The sequence below is a fragment of the Panulirus ornatus genome, chromosome 72 (genome assembly GCF_036320965.1).
Source record: "Panulirus ornatus isolate Po-2019 chromosome 72, ASM3632096v1, whole genome shotgun sequence".
NCBI classification, from domain to species: Eukaryota; Metazoa; Arthropoda; class Malacostraca; order Decapoda; family Palinuridae; genus Panulirus; species Panulirus ornatus.
Genome location: NC_092295.1, coordinates 1,549,722 through 1,571,477, shown reverse-complemented (window position 1 = coordinate 1,571,477; position 21,756 = coordinate 1,549,722). Strand labels below are relative to the sequence as shown.

General features: G+C 37.5%; 1 protein-coding gene across 9 annotated transcripts in view; it reads right to left on the bottom strand.

The window, feature by feature from the left end:
• The window catches only part of unc-104 (kinesin family member unc-104), a 140,670-nt gene that overhangs the window by 13,816 nt on the left and 105,098 nt on the right, over window positions 1-21,756 (bottom strand). For 5 of the 9 annotated variants that reach the window (XM_071660708.1, XM_071660715.1, XM_071660711.1 and 2 more), the window contains 10 exons: window positions 17,838-17,975; window positions 17,317-17,435; window positions 16,346-16,555; window positions 15,532-15,709; window positions 15,262-15,352; window positions 10,262-10,386; window positions 8,067-8,248; window positions 5,387-5,551; window positions 4,228-4,448; window positions 2,040-2,229 (listed from right to left, as the gene is read on the bottom strand). In XM_071660708.1, the coding sequence (XP_071516809.1) occupies window positions 2,040-2,229; window positions 4,228-4,448; window positions 5,387-5,551; window positions 8,067-8,248; window positions 10,262-10,386; window positions 15,262-15,352; window positions 15,532-15,709; window positions 16,346-16,555; window positions 17,317-17,435; window positions 17,838-17,975 (1,619 nt within the window). The remainder of the gene's footprint in view (window positions 1-2,039; window positions 2,230-4,227; window positions 4,449-5,386; window positions 5,552-8,066; window positions 8,249-10,261; window positions 10,387-15,261; window positions 15,353-15,531; window positions 15,710-16,345; window positions 16,556-17,316; window positions 17,436-17,837; window positions 17,976-21,756) is intronic. The other 4 variants (XM_071660710.1, XM_071660716.1, XM_071660712.1 and 1 more) reach the window with 3 other exon arrangements.

Genomic DNA, 21,756 nt, shown 5'->3' with positions numbered 1-21,756 from the left:
CAATACCCAGTACAGGTAATAAACCTCTCTGGTTGCTGGCTTCCTTCTCATTAATAACTCAAAAATGTGGAAGGTAAACAATGGATATCTGTGCTTCATACTTCTCTTTATATGTAATTTTGGACAACAGGCGACATGGCACAGCCTACAAAACCATGGTTACTACAAACCAACAAACATCAGCACTCAGGGACCGACAGACTATATCAAAAGAACAAGCTTGCTAAAGGTTGTCAGCACCCAAATCTGCCTCTTCACCTCAGACAAAGGACATAGCATTCTTATCTAATGTGATGTGTTAGTCTATTTGGGGAGTTCACTCATGAATGCAATCAAAGGGGAGAGAATTTAAGTTTCTAGGAGCCATCTTGGGTAAGTTTGATGTGGATGGAGAGATAAGCGAAAGAGCAGTACAGGGTAAGAAAGACATTGGGTCCCTTAACAGAATAATCGAGGGAAGAGGTGAAAGTGCAGAAGTGAAAGAAGGATTAAGAGACAGCATGGTCCTCCCAACCCTGACATATGCAGCCAGAACATGGATATGGAATAGGTCACAGAGGTAAGGAAATTCAGGATGTGGAAATGAGCTACTTAAAAGAGGCATGTGGTATGACTAGATGGAATGAAGAAAGAAATAAAAGGGAGAATGAGTGATGTGGCATGGCAGGGAATGCAAAGGGTGAAATGTAATACTTTGAGGTGGTCTGGAGCTGTGGAAAGAATGCAATGGGGGGAGTTTACAAGGAGAATTTATGGTAGTGCAAGTAAAGGGGTTGGTGTGAGAGGAAGACTCCCTGTGACATGGGGAAGACAGTGGTAGTGTACGAGATGGAGAGAAATGGTGGAAGAATGTGTGGAATACTGTATGCAATGATAATTGTTGTAATATCAACTTCCTCAAATGTTCTCTCTAAGTTCTATCAAGAGAGCATTTTCAACCTCCTCTTCTCTAATGAGGTGCCTTTGTAACTATCTTAATATCTTACATCATCATCTCTGAATGATAATTGCTTTAAGATCCACCTCCTCAGATATCCTCTCAAGTTCTATCTGGAGAGTATCTTAAACCTCCTCTTCCCTCACGTGGTGCCTCTGTCACTATCTTAACATCCTAAATCATCATCTCTGAATTTCGTAATTAACATCAATAATGAAGAGATTTTCATCTCAATGGCTGAAATATTGCAAAAGACTTTTCACGCTTGAATTACATCAATCACTTACGCAATCAATAACATTAGGATATATCCTTTCTTCCTTTACTTACATATTTCAAAGACATTACTAAGGATGATCTTTATCAATTATTCTCTATCTGACTGTACATTATGAAGATTTCTTCATTCAGCACTTCCACCAATCTTCTTGCTTTAAGTCTTTATTTCAAAAAAGTTCATCCACAAAGAAATCAAAAGCCCTCCAACTTATCAACTCCCATGTTATCATCTCATTTCAACCATCTCTTTCCATCTGCTTTCATGTTGCTTCCTTCAATCTCTCTCTCTCTGTTCTTCATGTATTATTTTGGCTACTATTCTAATGAACTGTCTGCTCCTGTCTTATGATTCATAATTAGCCACACTGACCACGGGAACATGAACACTTCCCTTGACCTACAATTTAGGACGGGCTCCTTGCCCTCTTAAGTAAACACAAAACTCTAAACATGGATCTCTGAGCATTATGTCCAAATATTTTAAGCCCTGATTCTCTTAAGTGTCCTAGACAATATACTGCTGTACACTAGTGTAATTTGCTACATTTTTTCGGATGCTACATGAATTAATATTTGATCTGAAATTTAAAACAGGATGCTAAAAAATCAAATAATGATGACTGGCAGGTAGGGTAGCAGCAAGGCAGCATACCGTAGCTGGTGAAGCAGTGGTGGTTGCAGGGTGGCCCAGTCATAGATACAGCTGCCCTCCCATCCCCCCTAGACCCACAGAAATATGGGCAGGTTATCCAATAACAGGCTTCTGGGCAGGTAGGGTGGCCCTTGACCACCTCTCTACATCTGTCAGGACTAAACCACAAACCTGGGCTACCTGCTTCAGCTGCGCGCTTAAGCACTGTCTCATAAACGCCACAGATCCGGTTGGCCTCGGCAATCTTGTAAGAGCCACTGAAGATATGACGAAGGGATCTTGGAATAGTTCGAGAATCTCGACCATACACAACCATGCACAGATCTTTGGTGATGATAGCAGGCTGTGCATTGTTTTCAAGCTGTCAATAGAAATTATCATTAGACGGTATGCATATGGCCAAAACTCTAACTATTTCATTGCATGCATTTTTTCTGGTATCAAAGCAGGATTTGCAATAAGGTTTTTAAAAGGAATTTAGGAGTCATCCACCTCCCCCTCATTAAGAATCTGATGATGCAACAGCACTCCATGTAACTCATCCTGAAGATTTCTGCACTTTGACTGACCTGTCATGTAAGTGAAGCAACTGCCAAGTTTCTAACTAAGAAAGAAAAGAGTAAAATTATGTAGAAGATCGACTAAGTAACTATATACATACATATATATGTATAAAGCTAGAAAAGACCCATGGAGCAGGAAGTATTGTGTGTATTTTTTTTCATGCTTGAACCCGTTTCCTGAGTTAACTAGGTAGCATCAGGAAACAGGCGAAGAAAGGCATATCCACACACTTATATATACATATGTATACACATAAACCATACTCTTCTTATTACCACACCTCTCTATTATTCTTTTATTAGGTACTCAATCAAACCATCTTATACCACATACTGTCCTCAAACCTTTAATTTCCAAAATATCCACCCACATCTGCACATTTCTATCAAAAGTGCATGCCTTACAATCATACAACATCAGTGGGATTACTATACCTTCAAATATAACCATTTTTGTTCTCCCAGATAACAACCTCTTTCCACACATTTCTCAATGCTCCCAGAGCCTTCACCCCTCATCCACCCCATGACACTTTCGCTTCCATTGTTTCATTTGTTGAAATCTCTATCCCAGGTATCTAAAACACCTTACTTCCTCTATATTTTCTCCACTCAAAATTCCACCCAATTTCAAACCATACAATCCAAATTATCAATCTCTAATATCCTTACTTCTAAATCATCCTGACCAATATACACTTGCATTTCACATTCATACATCAGCATCGTGAAGTGTAATATTTCGTGCAAGATTCTTTTACACACTATAGTTAAGATATTTTTGCTTCTACCGAGAATTTACTGGACCCACAATCATTTATCTTGCATGGACTTGCTGTCAACTTCAGCTTTCCCACTACCATCAGTATTAAACTTTACAACTACATGAAAACGCACCTACAAATTCTAGTTTTTCTGAATGCAAAATGAACTTACAATCTTATCTCTCATCCCTTTCCATGCATTTTACTTTTATTTGCATCCAATTTCATAAATCCTTTAATTCCACCATGTTGCCATTACCTTCCACTGCCTATACATGACATACTGCAAAACTCCCTGGCAACCTCCAACAGTACAATGTAGTAGTCTTAATCTGCCATCGAATCATCTCAACCTCACCATGACATACCAAGTATTTCACATCTCTGCTTTTTACACATCTTGGAAGATAATGTTTCTCCCTTCAATTCTCAATTATTCAACCCTTCTCATTTTTCATTTATAATTCTGTCTAACAACATCTACAACAAAATATCAACTTGCATATCATTACCATATGACATTACATACTCCTCCAAACAAACTTGTCAACCATACACCATGCATGCTACCAATTACATTAATTCCTATCAAGGAAAAAACGTTGCTTCTCCCCTGTCATCCATGTGTCTGTACCATGTGTATTTATGGATATCTTTATGTTGTAAGTCTGTATTTGTAAAATTCATGCCTTACGATGCATATAATTCATTTATTCTCTGTTCATGGACATTTGTATAAGGAGTTGGTATGAATGGTTACACATGCCATATCATTTTGATGTGTAATGTATAAAAAGAAAGTATCAATTTTATAAGTGAGAAAGTCCATGATTCACTTTAGCAAGCTGGTAAGGACTGAGGATCTGTGTTTGATGTTTAGAGGTCATATGTACATGCTCCACTCAACTAACAGATATATGGACAGACAGATGGAGAGAATAAGAGACAGACAGATATGCAGAATTATACAGGGAAAAGCGGACTATCTGTAGACAATATCACCCAAGCAGCAATGATGTGAAGTATACATACCTCTAAGTAAGCAGATATGGTCATATAAACATGTTCTCCTGGCAGAGTCACACGGTTCAATAATACAGAGTTGTGGAGGGAGGAGTCCCAAGCAGCTTCAAAACGGAAGAGTGTGCGGTCTTCACCAGGATACTCCAAGTATTCACCAGAGAACAGACCCAGTGATAAAATTGATGTATCATTATTATCTTCTTTGCTTTCTGGATTTGTGCGTATACGACCTATGGATGGTATTACAGGATTAGACTTGCTATTGAACCCACACTAAAGATAATCAATGACTTTTTGTTCTCAATACAGCAATGTGGAAAAAGACAGGAGCACATAAAATATATACTGTTTGCATAAATAACTTTCTTTAGCTATAACCATGTTACTGTCCCTAAAAGATGGATTTCAAGACACATTATGTATGGTAACATACTGATAACCTAACACTAAGTTGTATACATATGAAATACTGAATGTTATCATCAGAACCAAGCCATCTAAAAACAGCAAATGATTTTCATCCCATGCCCATCCACCTCTGGCATACGAGAGACCCCACCCTTGCTCCAGGACCTTTGCATTTACCCTATCTCCATCCCATCCATACAAAGAGTAAACAACCATGGAAAACTCATACATTCTTGATGTAAACACAATACCAAACTCTGGTACTCTTGCACTGGCGCTTCCAACAAAATGCTATCAACTATATCTCAAAATATTTCCACATTTCATTCACTTCTATAACTCAAAATTTACTTTTCTGACCATGCTATCTGCTAAACCTTCTCTTACAATATTATGTGTAAAGCTTAAACATTTCAGCAACATAAAATGTTTTCCTGCTTCCAAATATATCCTAAGGAAAAAAGTAACGTTATTCTACAAAAACATATGTAATGATTCATTCTAATCAATTTTTTCTTTGAGACAAAAATCCTGCCAGTTTCATGATACACTCTAAGTTCCTTCTCAACAAAGTAAAGAAACACTAGCTATCTAGGGTATATCTGAATACTTAATTGTTAGTCTTCGACCTCAGATGATGCATGTCAGATGAAGAATTATCTGGATGATCTAACTCTTTTTTTTGCAATACAATTTGACAGTATGGCTGACAACCTTCATATCAAAAGCTATTCAAAGGACTGCTTCATTTATGACTTACCAACGACAAGTTCCCGTACATCACGCCATATCAAATCGTGGGAAGGTTCATGTACAATTGTAATACGAATACGTCGCTGGATACCCTGATGTAAAAGGAAGAGACCTCTGCATGGCAGATCATCTCCATGTTCAACTACTGCTGGTACATATTCGCCACTAGGTGCTGTTGGTCAAAGGAACTGGTAAATATCTATTATTATCTTTACAAATAAAAATATATGATTAATGAAGCAAAATAATCTAGATTGAAATGACAGGGTAAGAAGATCTTTTTAATCATAAAGGCGTGAAGTGACGAAAGAAATATGATAACATGAGGTAAACATTTCATACAGGTTAAGTCAGTTTGCCCAGTCATTATAAATTTGTCACATCAACTCTAATTTGGCTCCTTTCCTTAATACCAAAAAATTCTATCCTACAATCATAAAATGTACGGGTTTGTTTCAACACCACAAAAGCTGCTATTGGATAGTGAAGCAAGTATCCCTGTACAACTAATTTCAGTCAGAGATGGTCCAATCCACGGGCAACAAAAACATTTTTAAAGAAATAAAGACGCAATCATGGTTACCAAATGAATATCACAAAAAAGTAATCATCAATTTCATGTAACAATCATATCAAATCAAAGCTAACCAATTTCATTATCTATCATATTCTCATTTCTCAAAATCATGGGTAATTCCATTAACACTAAATTTACTACTTTTTCATTAATTTCAGTAAATAAAAAAATAAGATTAACAGAGTTGGTATTGGAAGAACAGAGAGAGGGGTCTACCAATACAAGAGGTGATTGTATCATGCGACTTTGCACAAGTAGTTCTAAAATGGAAAAAATAGGAAGAGACAAAAGTGTCCCTTAGATTAGCGACTGCTGGTCGACATTGTTGGAAACAAAGTGAGGGTTTAAAACAATATCAGAAAAGTTTAAAAGTATGATATAGTGCAACATACTTCTTCAAACATCTAATCCTATACATACTACTATATGAATTCTTTTATACACAATATCTTATCATCAGGCTACAAATGACTAATTTTGTTCTTCAAAATACAAATTCTGGCAGAAAAAAATAGAATATTTCTAATGAGTACTAGTTTTACTTTAAAGATCTGCCAAATTTTCGCCTCAATTTTATCTGTCAACAAATTCATCCCTAACAACACGATATTGTAACTACCACCAATCAACAGTTTTGCTGCCACAATCATTCCAGCCAGAACATTTCCAATTCTCATTTGCATTCTCTAGAGAAATTCAACTGTAATCCCATCCACCCTTGAAGTTCTGACACAGTTCATCTACTGTAACACCACAGCAATTACCAAACATCTAACATATTTAGCAGTCCTTCATAATACTATCACTTGTTCATCTCTTCTTTGTCTCTTACCACTCTCTTAACCGTGTCTTTCACCATTCCTCCCATCTTTTCTCTTGTTCTCCTCCTAAAGCGTTTTTTAGTGTCCCTGAAAGTTACTGATAAAGTACCTTCTCATCCCATCTTTGATCTGGCCTCTTTTTCAGCTCATGTACCTTTCTCTTGACCTCCTGCCACTTCCTTTTGTACACCTCCCAGTACTCATATTATATTCATACTACTACTAATACTACCACTGCTACTAATATTAATAATAACATAATCATTTATAAAAAACAGTATCAAAATAATAATAATAATAATAATAATAATAATAATAATAATAAAAATAATAATAATAATAATAATAATAATAAAAAAAAAATAATAATAATTATAATAATAATAATAATAATAATAATAATAATAATAATAAGTGAAAGAAACAGTGGGAAACAGTTCTCTGTTCTTAACGCTACCTCGCTAACGCGGGAAATGGCGAATAGTTTAAAAAAAAAAAAAAAAAGTGAAAGAGTAGGTAATATATAAAAGTCCTGGATGCATTAAGGAGTGTGTGGAAAGAGAGATCACTGGCTGTGAAGACAAAGATGGGTATGTCTCATAGTAAAGTAGTCCCAAAAGTGATGCATGGGTGTGAGTTGTGGGCCCTAAATACAAAAGAATGGACAAGATTGGATGGTTAGATAAGAAATGCTTGTGCAAAATATGTGACATGAGGAGGACTGACTGTATAAGGAAAAACAATGTATGATAGAGATGTGGTAGTACGCCGACTATGACTAAGTGCTGAACAAAATGAATTCTGGTGAGATGAACTGGACATATGGGTAGAATGAGTGAAGAGAAACTGACTAAGAGGATATGTGTGTCACAAGTGAAGGGAAGATGGAAGGATGGAGTGAAAGAGGCTTTGAGTTATTGGGGAATGAACATGGAGGAAGATGAAAGGTGGGCACAGGATAATGTGAACTGAAGTAATGCGGTTTATAGAGGGAGTCATAGTGTTAATGGGGTGAACCAGGGCACATGAAGTAGTCAGAGAAACCATGGAGAGATCTGTAGGGTTTGGCAATTCATAATGGGCTATAGTTTCAGTGCATTACAGGTGACAGCTTGAGAGTGAATGCGACAAATGAGGCTGTTCTTTGTGTGCTCCTGACTCTACATGGAAAATGGTAAACTAGAACAAAATTAAATTAATATAAAAAATAAAATTACCATGATAATACTAAAATCAGTAGCCACTATATGAAAACAACTTCCAAAAGAGCAAAAGATCAAGAAACTTACCTAGTTCACAGATCTCAAACCATACTAAGAGATCGTGACGAGCATGTACATGTGAGGTAGTGGGGCTCTGTACCACACCAAACTTCGGTGACCGTATTGGTTGACTGATGGGGATGGCTGGAGGTTGCATCCTCTTTGGTGGAGCCCGAGAGCTGCCAGGGAGTACCATGCCAGGAAGTAAGCTGAATGACCAACATAACAGCAAAGACCCAGCCATAAAACAGCCATATCACCAGTGCCGCCACACCACACAGCAGTCAAGTAAGATAGGAGAAAGACAGCACAGCATTCCACATTAGATTGACATGCAGGATAACAACATAATAAAAGCAAAACATACATAAATCTGACAAATGAACTAAAATAGTGCTGCATTTAAAGACTTAATTACAAAACAAATAGCATATCATGCAGAGGATTACAATCTTGTACAAAACTTCAGTAGGTGTAGCAAAATAAAGGAAACCTAATTTGAAAATGAACACATCTTTTATCTCACAAAAAAACCCTGTGAAAGCTTATACCTAGGCTGACCTGTTGTCAACTATGTCATGCTGAGATTTATAATCTTACACAAAACTTGAATATAAGTATTGCAGAGCAAAGGAAACCTCATTTGAAATTGCAAACAATGCTTCATTATTTAACAATGACCAGTGAAAACTTATATCAAGGCTGGCCTGTTGTTAAGGGTAGCTAGACATCATGCAACATGCCAAATCACCAAAGCAAAGTTTTCAGTCTTTCCCCTAGCTGATGGCTACCGAACCTCTAACCTGGAGGTATTTCCAAGATTACCCAGTCAGAATTCCACATGCCAAGTGAAAATAACACCCCTGTTGGGACCTACAATCCACTCACTCACTCTCTGATTTGACCCAATCACATGATATGGTGTCTAATAAGAAAAAATTGCAAGTCTGCATATGAAATGGCCAGGGGTAAACCACAGAAAGGTCAGTGGAACCTGGTTGTGGATAGGTGGTTCTAGTTTCGGCGCACTATGCATGATGGATGGTAAGTTGATATGAGCAAATGAGGCTATTCTTCATCCTGTGGGAAACAGCAAGCACGTATGGAAAAGGCATATCACAAATTAAGCTAGATTGGTGAACTGTGGCTCTCAAATTTCTTTAAAATGTATGAAATACTGACACTTGTGGCTTTTGACCAACAGGTAAACTTTGACAACAGATAAACTGACTTATCGGGGTACAATCCTGAAGAACTTATCATTCCAAAAGAGTCAATCCTTTCCCTGCTAATGACTGCAGTGCAGCCCTGAAACTGCAGGTGGTTATATAATGATGAATAATTCAAACTGTGTTTTAGCATAGCTGTGTAGGTTTACCTATGTCTATAGTTGTGTGGCTTTACGTAAGTCTGCATGTGAGTGTTGGAAGGTATGTTGGAGGGTGAACAAATATGTGATGCAAGCCCAGATATGAGGTATATGCAAATATAACATCCATATATGTGTATACATGCTATAATGTAGTGTTAAGAATTTACTGCTACTTCTTATCTATGTGTCTGTAAACTGTGGCAAGTGCTAATTTTTGAATGCAACAGTAATATCGAATATGCAATCCTGATCAAGGATTTCTGAAAAATAAGCTTAGCTGAACATATTACACCATACGATTTTGGTTAAGACAGTCACTAGAACCCTACAACTGTCATGATGCTTTACAAAATCTCAGAAAAAATGAGCTGGCATGCAAGCTTGTTATCTCCATGAGGAGTGAGTGTTATATCATGCATAAAAGGTTAAGCAATACAGCATACAAGTCAACAAAGGATAAACACCAAGGCAAGTGCAGTGGCACTGATACATCCAGCAAAACAGTCACTCTTCAATATCAATTTCAATTTTCTGAACAGTACTCTGCACAACCTGAGTACATAACACAACCAGTAAAATATTTCCATAATATAAATGGAATTCATCAAAATAAAAGTGTGATAAAGGCACTACTTTTCCATTAATAATGTGAATATCTTCGAGGGACAAAGAACTTTGTATCAGGATACAATTCACCCAAAACGCTGACAAATTTAATGACATACATCTTTTTCGTTATCATGGCAAACTTCTATAAATAAAACAAAGTAGATATTTTCAAATACTGAAAATCTTCTTTTTAACCTAATCTTCCATCAGACAATGAATCACCAAACAGCAAAATACTCACAAATGCGTGGCATCTTGACGGGCATCACGATGCAGAGGGTGCTGCTGATAATGACCAAATACTTCAAACACAATGGGTTGTGTCTTGATGTATTCTAAAAATGCTCTCGTCACTGTTACTGTAATCTGAAAATCAGCATAAAAGGGAAGGTGCTAAAAAATCAAGTAAAATATTTCTTTCTGTATAAATCAGCTTAGAAAAAAGAAATACAAGGTATGCGATTCAACCATTATTCATTCATCCCTATATTCACTCAATAGCATAAATAAAGGTTGCAGTATTATCAACCCCTAAACAATAGAGCTCTGAAAATTTACGGAGTCCATAGTACACAGGTTTATCAAAAAATATTTTATTCTCAATTAATATGAAATGTCAAGATAATAAGAAAAAAATCAGGCAATCACACTTTATCTGGTGCTGAGCAGGCATTCAAAGTTTGTCCTGCAGCCAGTGGGGCCACTCAAAGCTGACTTGACAGATTCTGTCTTTGTGTTGGCGATCCAACCACCAAAACAGTTAAATACCTCACACATACATTCGCTTTTATTTTAATTACACATTCAATTACACACTTCGCACTTTTGTAAACTCTCTGTAATGTGACGTGTAGAGAATAACAGATAATGATTACATAAGTGCTTCACACAGGGTTTCATATGGGGTCTTTAAATAGGACATTTTTACATAATTTTCAGAAACATGACTTAACATGTTTCATTTACATAATTTTCTGATGTATACTTTATTCAAAAGTTTATATACATTCCTGTTATTGACTGCACAATGACCTGATCCATCTACATACATGCCTGCCCTCAACTGTCCTACAATATTCTACTAATTCCCCTAGTCATAATAAAGATCACTTTCCCATTAAAATCAAAATCTCATTCTTATGATGATAATATTTCAATATCCTCCATATCATTATCATTAGTGTCCCACACACAATCATGAATTTGCAAAGCTGACTGCACACGTATGAACGATAGCAAATGCACATGCCTAGGAGGGAGAGTGTTGTACCTTTCCCTATATTATATGGCTAACTGACACATCAGGATTTTTCTCCTAATGCTAATTATAGTTGCTTATGACATAAGGCATCTCTACATACCTAAAATGCATGCCCCTGAATTTATATGACTGCAGGAGTAAGCAAGCCACAAAATTAAAATTGCAGTTGCCTGTACCAGTACAGTAGTAGGTGTAATATGGTTAAAGAAAGTATATGAAGTGAGTTATGAGATACTCTGAATGACATTATTTTTCTTTATATGAAATGCTACATTATGATACACAAATCCATAGCTCATAACCTCTACCTTTGCAAGAAATATGTAAATATACATACATAGGTGTTACTGGATTCCACCTGTCTGTGCTTACACCGAAAGTGAAACGTTACCTTTGCCAAGGCTGCTGTATCATATTCTATTGACAAAATGGAACACAGTCTCCTTAAAGAACTTCTGACTCCAAAGGAGTATTGCAGCTTTGGAGTTGCAAGAACTCCTGGAAAAGGGGTCCAAGAGAAACACCAAAACCTTTCAAGAAAGGGGTCCATCATGCCATCCCTTCTTGGTCTCCCACTCCAACTGTCTTCCTCCACATTTGACATGTAGATCCTCTTAGTCAGCATTTCGTTGACTATCTTTATCATATGTCTAAACAATATCAGCACACGATGAACAATGTTTCCCATCAGACTACATTCTCAACCATTACCTTTCTCTTACAGTCACTCCTTACATGATCAACCTGCCTGTCAAAATATATCATTCTCTGGCACTTCATCTCAAACATATGCACTCTCTTTCAATCTTTTGCATTTAGGGCTGAAGACTCACATCCAAACAACAACATTACTGGGACCATCATGCCCTTAAACAAACCAAACATTGTTCTAAGAAACAATGACCTCTCCTTTACATCTCCATGCACATCCTCTCCATCCCCATGACTCACCTCAGCTTACAAGGTTCCACCAGTTGCCATATCCATGCCTACGTCCCCTCCATTCAAACTTTTACTCAACCCTACTGCTTTTTCCCTCATCTGCCCCTTGCAACCTTAGTGTTGTTCAATCTCTTCTTGTTAGCAAGTAGTAAATTGCAGGAGATTTGTAAAGGGACTTCTCTAGAAAAATCAGAATAAGCTATCATTTCTGTTTTTTTTGAGGAAGAATCGACACATTCGTCCCCTACCCAGTAATGTGTTCTTTTTATTCCAATGTACAGGTTTAATTCTGAAATATATGTATGATAAGAAATTCATATCTATACTGCTACCCCTAATGTTTCATACCAGCAGTTACATATATATATATATATATATATATATATATATATATATATATATATATATATTTTTTTTTTTTTTTTTTTTTTTTTTTTTTTTTTTTTATACTTTGTCGCCGTCTCCCGCGTTTGCGAGGTAGCGCAAGGAAACAGACGAAAGAAATGGCCCAACCCCCCCCCCCATACACATGTACATACACACGTCCACACACGCAAATATACATACCTACACAGCTTTCCATGGTTTACCCCAGACGCTTCACATGCCTTGCTTCAATCCACTGACAGCACGTCAACCCCTGTATACCACATGACTCCAATTCACTCTATTTCTTGCCCTCCTTTCACCCTCCTGCATGTTCAGGCCCCGATCACACAAAATCTTTTTCACTCCATCTTTCCACCTCCAATTTGGTCTCCCTCTTCTCCTTGTTCCCTCCACCTCCGACACATATATCCTCTTGGTCAATCTCTCCTCACTCATTCTCTCCATGTAGAGAGAGAGAGAGAGAGAGAGAGAGAGAGAGACCCTCCCCCCATGCTTAATCTAATCCAGTTCTGCTCCCTGTATGCTGAAAAACTGAAACATGTAATCACAAATCACATTTACACACATAGAAAACACAGACAAAGAGGGGAACTAGCCCTTCTATCAAGAAACTATATACAATAAAAAAAAATCCTTCGCTCAACATTTTTCAGATGAGAGACCCATTAAGTTTCCCAAAGTGCAAAGACAACATAAAATCCATCTATGAGGCCAAATGAAACAGAACATACCTTTTTGTGAGAATAGTGAAGAAACAGTAAGGATGGTGAGGGAGGCAGTATATAATACACAGGTCAACCTGTGTCTCACCCTTAACAGGCTAAGAAGTGGCACTGGAGTTCACTAGTTATGGAGAATCTATTTCTGTGGCCACCCCCTCGAGGGAGTTCCAGGAGGGAACAGGCTTCCAAGATATAGACAGATAGACTGATAGATAGATCAACCTGTGATCTAAAAGGTGGCAAAAATATTGAGATAAAGTTTCTGGAGTGTAAATGAAAGTACTTTTTGTGTAAACAAATCAATGAGCCCAAAAGAATAAGAGGAACTCATATGATACCATCAAAGCCGCATGTGGTCTATATTTACAGCAGCCTTTGAATTATGATGCTCTACAAAATAACCAATGAAAGTTAAAAAGGTTTATGAAAAGGAGCAGACCCCAATAAAAAAAGATATTACAGTGAGGGAAATAAGCAACTATTTCAGGGACTGATTGGGAGGTTGAATTACAATATCTGAGTGCGAAGTAATTGTACAACATATTCAGAAAATGCAATAAAGTGAAGGTGATGATACAGACAATATGAAGCATAGAAAAGGGCCAGCTAAAAGAATCAATAAATGATTCAGCAAGTGTTAGCATGCAAAGGAGAGTCAAGATGAGCTATAAAATATGAATAGGGGACGGCAGCCAGATGGTTGTAGAAAAGTAGATGGTGACCAGGATTAATCACAACTGAGCACAAAGGCAACATTAGAATTACAAATGAAATATAATAAAATTATATGGTTACAATAAACTAAATCACAGATTTATCATGAGAAGGCTGTCAGTGAAAGCTATTCACTACAGAGGAGCTGAATTTCTCAATGGTACTGTAATTCACTTAGATGATGAAAGTGGGGCTCTTGAAAGCATCGAAAACAAAACAATGGACACAGAAAAACTGATCACGATGAAGTTTGATCTCTAAAAGGCACACGTACTAAGTGGTATCTCCATCCGTAATTACAATTGTTATTCTTATACAGACCACCAATAAAGTTATTCAGAGTCTTCCTCAAAGGATGTGATGCATCAACAAAATTGAAGAGTAAATGCATCTGTCTTTAAGAACGGTGATGGGGGTAGCTCTAAAGACCCATATTCTTATATGGTATGGTCTATACAAAATGGAAGACCTTTTTGCTTTTGGAGCAGCTAAATGAAATACAACACAGATTCTGGGGATGATCATGCACAACAGACCTCTTAGACTTTTAACAGACTCTTGAAAAAATCTTGGAAAAAACAGAAATTGGTGGATGGAATGTGTATTCTTGAACTGCCTGAAGGAACCTGATATGATCCTTTACATATGACTGAAAATGAAGTTAGAATTCTTGTCTGGTATCAGAAAAAAGCTTTTTTAATAGACAAAGTAGCCTTACCAAAAAAGAGAGCAGACACCACATGTAAATGCTGTCTTTTTAAGCTAGATGAAAGCAACAAGTGGGATCCTCATGGGATCGATGCTAGGACCACTGCTGTTTTTGACCGACACAAATGACTTATAGATGGAATTAAAGCATACTTGATATGTTTCCTAATGACACCAAATACATGAATGAACTACAATACATTCATGCTATATCAGTACCTAAATGAAGTGCAAAAATGCAAACATCAGAAAAATGCATCCTTAATAAATTCAAAGTCATAAAGATGAGAAAAGGTCAGAACAAACTAAACTATGACAACCACAATGGGTGAAAAATGTTGGAAGAATCAATGTGTTAAAGGGATAATGAAGTTGATGTTAATGTCTTTATTTCTTATCATATTGGACTGATGCTACATGTCACCTTCTTAGCCCAACCAAAGGATTTTGGAAGTATGTTGTAGCAAGTATTCAATGTATATATCATCAGTGCTTAGTACTTACATTTTGTACATGATAGAAACCAAGCGGTGGTCCCTTTCCAGTATTTTTAATTGGTTCAGTGGAGAAGGCTTCATCATGGCGGTGAAGGAAGCTGATGGACAATTTATAACATTAGTCAACACTCACCTGTTGTTTTACATTTATTTTCATTTCACAAAATACATACAATATGAGAGCTGATTAAGTACCAGACATAAAAGGTCACATATGATTTCACTTGCGCTTACAGCATTTTCTAATTGTAGTACAAAAGTTTTTGAGATAACTCACTTAAACTGACAAAATATGTCAGCATATTCTGTAGATACATCGAAGGCTTGGAGAACAGTTACGCGGAAGGTAAACTCTTGTCCAATACGAAGGTGGGGAGGTAGATCATCATCTCTCCCACTCTCACAGGAGCTAATACTACTGTCTCCTCTGCCACTATCTACTTCACACACCTCATCTATAAAAAGTCAGAACATAATCATCTTTCTATCATTATCATGAAATGGTACTCTGAATGAGCAATTTGAGAGTAGTATGAGGTAAGACTAGTTGGAATGAAGAGAAAAATGAGGGGTGTATGATAGATTTGGTATAGCAGGGAATGCAAAGAGAATGAATCATGGAGTGGTAGAGTGAGAGAAATGTAATACTTTGGGGTGGTTTGGGCATGTGGAAATGGGGAGTTTAAAAGGAGAATGTATGAGTGTACAATTAAAGAAGCTGGTGTGAAAGGAAGACCACCAGTGACATAAGGAAACAGAATGGGAAGAGTACTGGAGAGAGAGAGAAATGTGGAAGAGTGCATGGAATGGTGTATGTGAGGGAGGCATGTAAGAAGAATAAGTGGAGACTCCTTTGCAATGGCTACCCTCTTGGTGGGAGTTTCCAGAGGGAACTGGCATGAAATGTATAGACAGAAATACAGACAAACAGAATTATTTCATACCCAATTACTTTCAGACCATAATACACGTACATAAGAATAATCATGAGGAACCTTAAAACTACTTGGATTTTTTCATAAGCCAAACTGATATTCAAAAGTCATGTTTTCTTTTAAAAACCTTAGCAATGGTAGTTATGGTATACTGACCCTCTAGCTTTATAGTGTCTCCTGGACCAACTTGACCTTCGACTATGCGTTCCTCCTCAGCTGCTGCAGCTGTGTTTTTCTCTAAAACCTGAGCAGACAATGAACCTCGTTTCGCCCTTGGTCTTTTAAAAGTCCCTTCACTAAAGGATATTCGAGCTGATTGCCGTACTCCAGCTGGCTGTGTGCTCTCCACTGCATCTTCCTCTGCTGCTGAAAGATATCATTTTATGTAGATTTATAACAACTTAATATTACTTATTGTAAAAGGCTACTAATATCATAAACATCTGTTCAGTAACTCTCCACACTGAACCATGGATTAAGTGTATATCATGCACACTTATACAGATTACAAGATGTAAAACTTTTCATGTTATTTGCCTTTTTATGAAGAAACTATCAATGTTGTTCTTCTATTTCTCTCTATACCAAGATACTTAACTTTATGCTGTGATCCCGCAATTCTTAATAAAGATCATAGATTTTATCGGCATGTCAACTGAGGTGACTGACAGTGAAGCATCCAATCAGTACATAAAAAGCTAAAAAGAAAAAAAAAAAAGCTAAAATGTTCTTCCAGAGAGTCAGATAAAGTTAACCTTATCTGAGAGCTAGTTTCTATTTCTGAAGAGCTTGTTCAGTTCTCCAAGGCTGCCATGATTATAATCACCTCTTTCAGACAAGCGTCCTCTCTAATTGCCATCTTATATCCTCTTTGATGACATAATCAAAAACACTATATGATCTAATTTTCTAACCAGTATAATATGTTTGGAATATCAGAACCTCTCATTGTAAGGGACACAAATATAAAGGAAAACGATCCTGTCAAGGATTATGCCCACGAGAAAGGCCCTACTCTGAAAAAAAAGTCACGATTCCAAAAATATATCAATATACAGGGCATCTGCATAAACAACTCTGGATGACAGTATCACAGACATTACACATTAAAAAAATGAATTACCTACCTACAACAGCTTGTACTGCAACTTTCAAATAGCCCTTGACATCACCCCGTTCACTGACAATTGCCACACGGTGAACCAGTGGAACAGGGTACAGAAGATTACTTAAGTACAGGAATCCCCTGAGGAAAAAATAACAGAGTATTCAATAATCACTTAAACATACTTAGAAATCTATGGTATCATCATATTTCATGTATTTCTCAATTCTCATTCCATGAATTCTTCTAATATCAAACCTACTTAGAAAAGCTGAAGTGTCCTTCTAATATGAGGTTATCTCATAACATAGCTTTTTGACATTTCACATAACACTCCCAGGTCAACAATAATAGTTTCACATTCTATGAAACGAATACACCTTTTTCTTATTTAATGTAGGATAGTCAATACAAAATCCTTCATAAAAACTATTATTTTTCATTTTTGTATAATTTACTGTTAATGTCATAACAAATATCTTACATCATTTGCCCAAGATGTCAGCATGCTGTTAATGCTATAAGTACCATACATATTCATACCTGCCTACAAGCCTGAACCAAGGGAAGCGATCATAGAATGGGTCCCCACCAGTTAGGTTCTCAATATTATAATCTGGTGAAGTTGGTGACAGTTCCGCTTCATTGTGATACATTTCTCTCATCAACTCCAGTCGCTCTCTGCACATAGTAAACAAGACATCAAAAAGAGATCTACTTCAAGGAGTATATCACAATTAACTAAAAGACAATATGGCAACACCCAGATCAGTAAACAAATTAATATCTGTGGAGAGAGTCAATTAAAACAAAACAAGGACCCTTTTAATGGTACTATGCAGCTTCGAGGCTGTGCTCCATGTGGAATCACAGTAAAATATGCTCCTTTGGGTATATAGTTATTGATTTCTGAAATTTTGCATCGTAAAAAATTTGTAAATATACACCTTAGCAAGAGATTATGTATATCAAAGGACATAAAACATAAAGATGAATATGAAAAACAATTTAATAAGGCTTACCCAAATATACTGTGCTCAGACTTACATTAACATCTGCAAAAGAATAATTGTAACTTTAAAATGTATACTACTGTAAACTTCAAGGGCAATCAAGTAAACAAAACCTAATTATCAATTTTAACGTACAAAATAAATTCAGGCTTTGATATACACATACATATGCACTTCTCAGTGGAGCAGAGTAATAAACATGCTCGAGGTGGAATATCTCCGCATACACTTGTTCGAGTTAACATTTTACACAAAGCTATACACAGTATATTTATACAATCAAACTAGTGACACTCATTTCATTAATGTGCTTACTGACAAAAAGGATGAGACAGAGAAAATTATTAGACTGAATATTGCTGTATATGTTTTACTGTGTCATTAGTAAAAACGGAAAGTCAAAGGTTTTAACATATTTTTGCCACATACAGGTTTGCTAATCCATTTATTTTGTATAAGTAAAAGCTTCATTTTCCAACAGACTTTGAGCAATGAGTCAACAAGACCTAAATTGACCGACCTTCAGTTATGCATTTACCTAAGTAGCTTAAAGACCTGACAAACAAAGAAATTCAAACAAAGAAATTCAAAAAGTAAAATCCCATTCAAAATGAGGACTGAAATATGTTCAAATGGAAAATCCTTTTACAGCAGTTTATCTATGCAAATATCAATTTCATAAATTTCATATTCTGTATCTAACATTTTAGATAAGAATGTCATCTTTTTTCTATGTTAACTGAGATGGCACGGGCAGCAGAGGCCCCAGCCAAGGCCATCCCATCAATGCTATACATATATATACCCTAGCCTGAGCCAGGTACCCATTTTATCGACCAACCCCTTGGGATGGCTGAACAGCTGGGTTGACTGTGGACCAACTGCTGCAACTAGGATTCGAACCTAAAAGCATGACCCTGGACAGCCTGTGATTTCATCATGGCCAGGAACACTAACCACTACTTTATATGCAACAACATTTAAAACAGGTAAAGCAATGTCTCTCAGTCTAAATTTTACAAAGTACCTTAAAATGCAAACAAGATTTCCTTTAAATATAATAATTGGTCCTTTATCTGTAAATAATTTCCAACAACAATCATTGCAGCCAATATTTATTCTATCTTAAGTCAGAAACTCAGCACAGAATTCCTTCAATTTGTTCTAAAAGTATATATATATATATATATATATATATATATATATATATATATATATATATATATATATATTTCCCTGGGGATAGGGGAGAAAGAATACTTCCCACGTATTCCCTGCGTGTCGTAGAAGGCGACTAAAAGGGAATGGAGCGGGGGGCTGGAAATCCTCCCCTCTCGTTTCTTTTTTTTTTTTAATTTTCCAAAAGAAGGAACAGAGAAGGGGGCCAGGTGAGGATATTCCCTCAAAGGCCCAGTCCTCTGTTCTTAACGCTACCTCGCTATCGCGGGAAATGGAGGTGAGTTTGAATGGAGAAAAACTGGAGGAAGTGAAGTGTTTTAGATATCTGGGAGTGGATCTGGCAGCGGATGGAACCATGGAAGCGGAAGTGGATCATAGAGTGGGGGAGGGGGCGAAAATTCTGGGAGCCTTGAAGAATGTGTGGAAGTCAAGAACATTATCTCGGAAAGCAAAAATGGGTATGTTTGAAGGAATAGTGGTTCCAACAATGTTGTATGGTTGCGAGGCGTGGACTATGGATAGAGTTGTGCGCAGGAGGATGGATGTGCTGGAAATGAGATGTTTGAGGACAATGTGCGGTGTGAGGTGGTTTGATCGAGTAAGTAACGTAAGGGTAAGAGAGATGTGTGGAAATAAAAAGAGTGTTGTTGAGAGAGCAGAAGAGGCTGTTTTGAAATGGTTTGGGCACATGGAGAGAATGAGTGAGGAAAGATTGACCAAGAGGATATATGTGTCGGAGGTGGAGGGAACGAGGAGAAGAGGGAGACCAAATTGGAGGTGGAAAGATGGAGTGAAAAAGATTTTGTGTGATCGGGGCCTGAACATGCAGGAGGGTGAAAGGAGGGCAAGGAATAGAGTGAATTGGAGCGATGTGGTATACCGGGGTTGACGTGCTGTCAGTGGATTGAATCAAGGCATGTGAAGCGTCTGGGGTAAACCATGGAAAGCTGTGTAGGTATGTATATTTGCGTGTGTGGACGTATGTATATACATGTGTATGGGGGGTGGGTTGGGCCATTTCTTTCGTCTGTTTCCTCGCAAACGCGGGAGACAGCGACAAAGCAAAAAAAAAAAAAAAAGAAATATATATTCTGTTTCCCATTTTAGAAAGTTAAAAAATAAAAGGAGGGGAGGATTTCTGGCCCCCCCGCTCCCGTCCCCTCTAGTCGCCTTCTACGACACGCGAGGAAATTGGGAGGTAAGTTTGAATGGAGCAAAACTGGAGGAAGTAAAGTGTTTTAGATGTCTGGGAGTGGATCTGGCAGCGGATGGAACCATGGAAGCGGAAGTGGATCATAGGGTGGGGGAGGGGGCGAAAATCCTGGGAGCCTTGAAGAATGTGTGGAAGTCGAGAACATTATCTCGGAAAGCAAAAATGGGTATGTTTGAAGGAATAGTGGTTCCAACAATGTTGTATGGTTGCGAGGCGTGGGCTATGGATAGAGTTGTGCGCAGGAGGATGGATGTGCTGGAAATGAGATGTTTGAGGACAATGTGTGGTGTGAGGTGGTTTGATCGAGTAAGTAACGTAAGGGTAAGAGAGATGTGTGGAAATAAAAAGAGTGTGGTTAAGAGAGCAGAAGAGTGTGTTTTGAAATGGTTTGGGCACATGGAGAGAATGAGTGAGGAAAGATTGACCAAGAGGATATATGTGTCGGAGGTGGAGGGAATGAGGAGAAGTGGGAGACCAAATTGGAGGTGGAAAGATGGAGTGAAAAAGATTTTGTGTGATCGGGGCCTGAACATGCAGGAGGGTGAAAGGAGGGCAAGGAATAGAGTGAATTGGATCGATGTGGTATACCGGGGTTGACGTGCTGTCAGTGGATTGAATTATCGCATGTGAAGCATCTGGGGTAAACCATGGAAAGCTGTGTAGGTATGCATATTTGCGTGTGTGGACGTATGTATATACATGTGTATGGGGGTGGGTTGGGCCATTTCTTTCGTCTGTTTCCCCTGCGCTACCTCGCAAATGTGGGAGACAGCGACAAAGCAAAAAAGAAAAAGAAAGATATATATATATATATAAAATTGAGCGCCAAAAGCTGGTGACATGCCTCAGGATTGGCGGAATGCCTGTCTAATAGCACTACATAAAGACAAAAACAAAAGTGAATATCAAAGTACAGAGATAAATGTTTGCTTAGTGTACCTGGTAAGTTGTATGGGACAGTGATTACTGAAAGGTTGGTGGCATGTTCAGAACTTTAGGTTGGGGAGGATTAATGTCGTTTCAGGAGTGAGAGAGGATATGCAGATCAGGGGGGTTT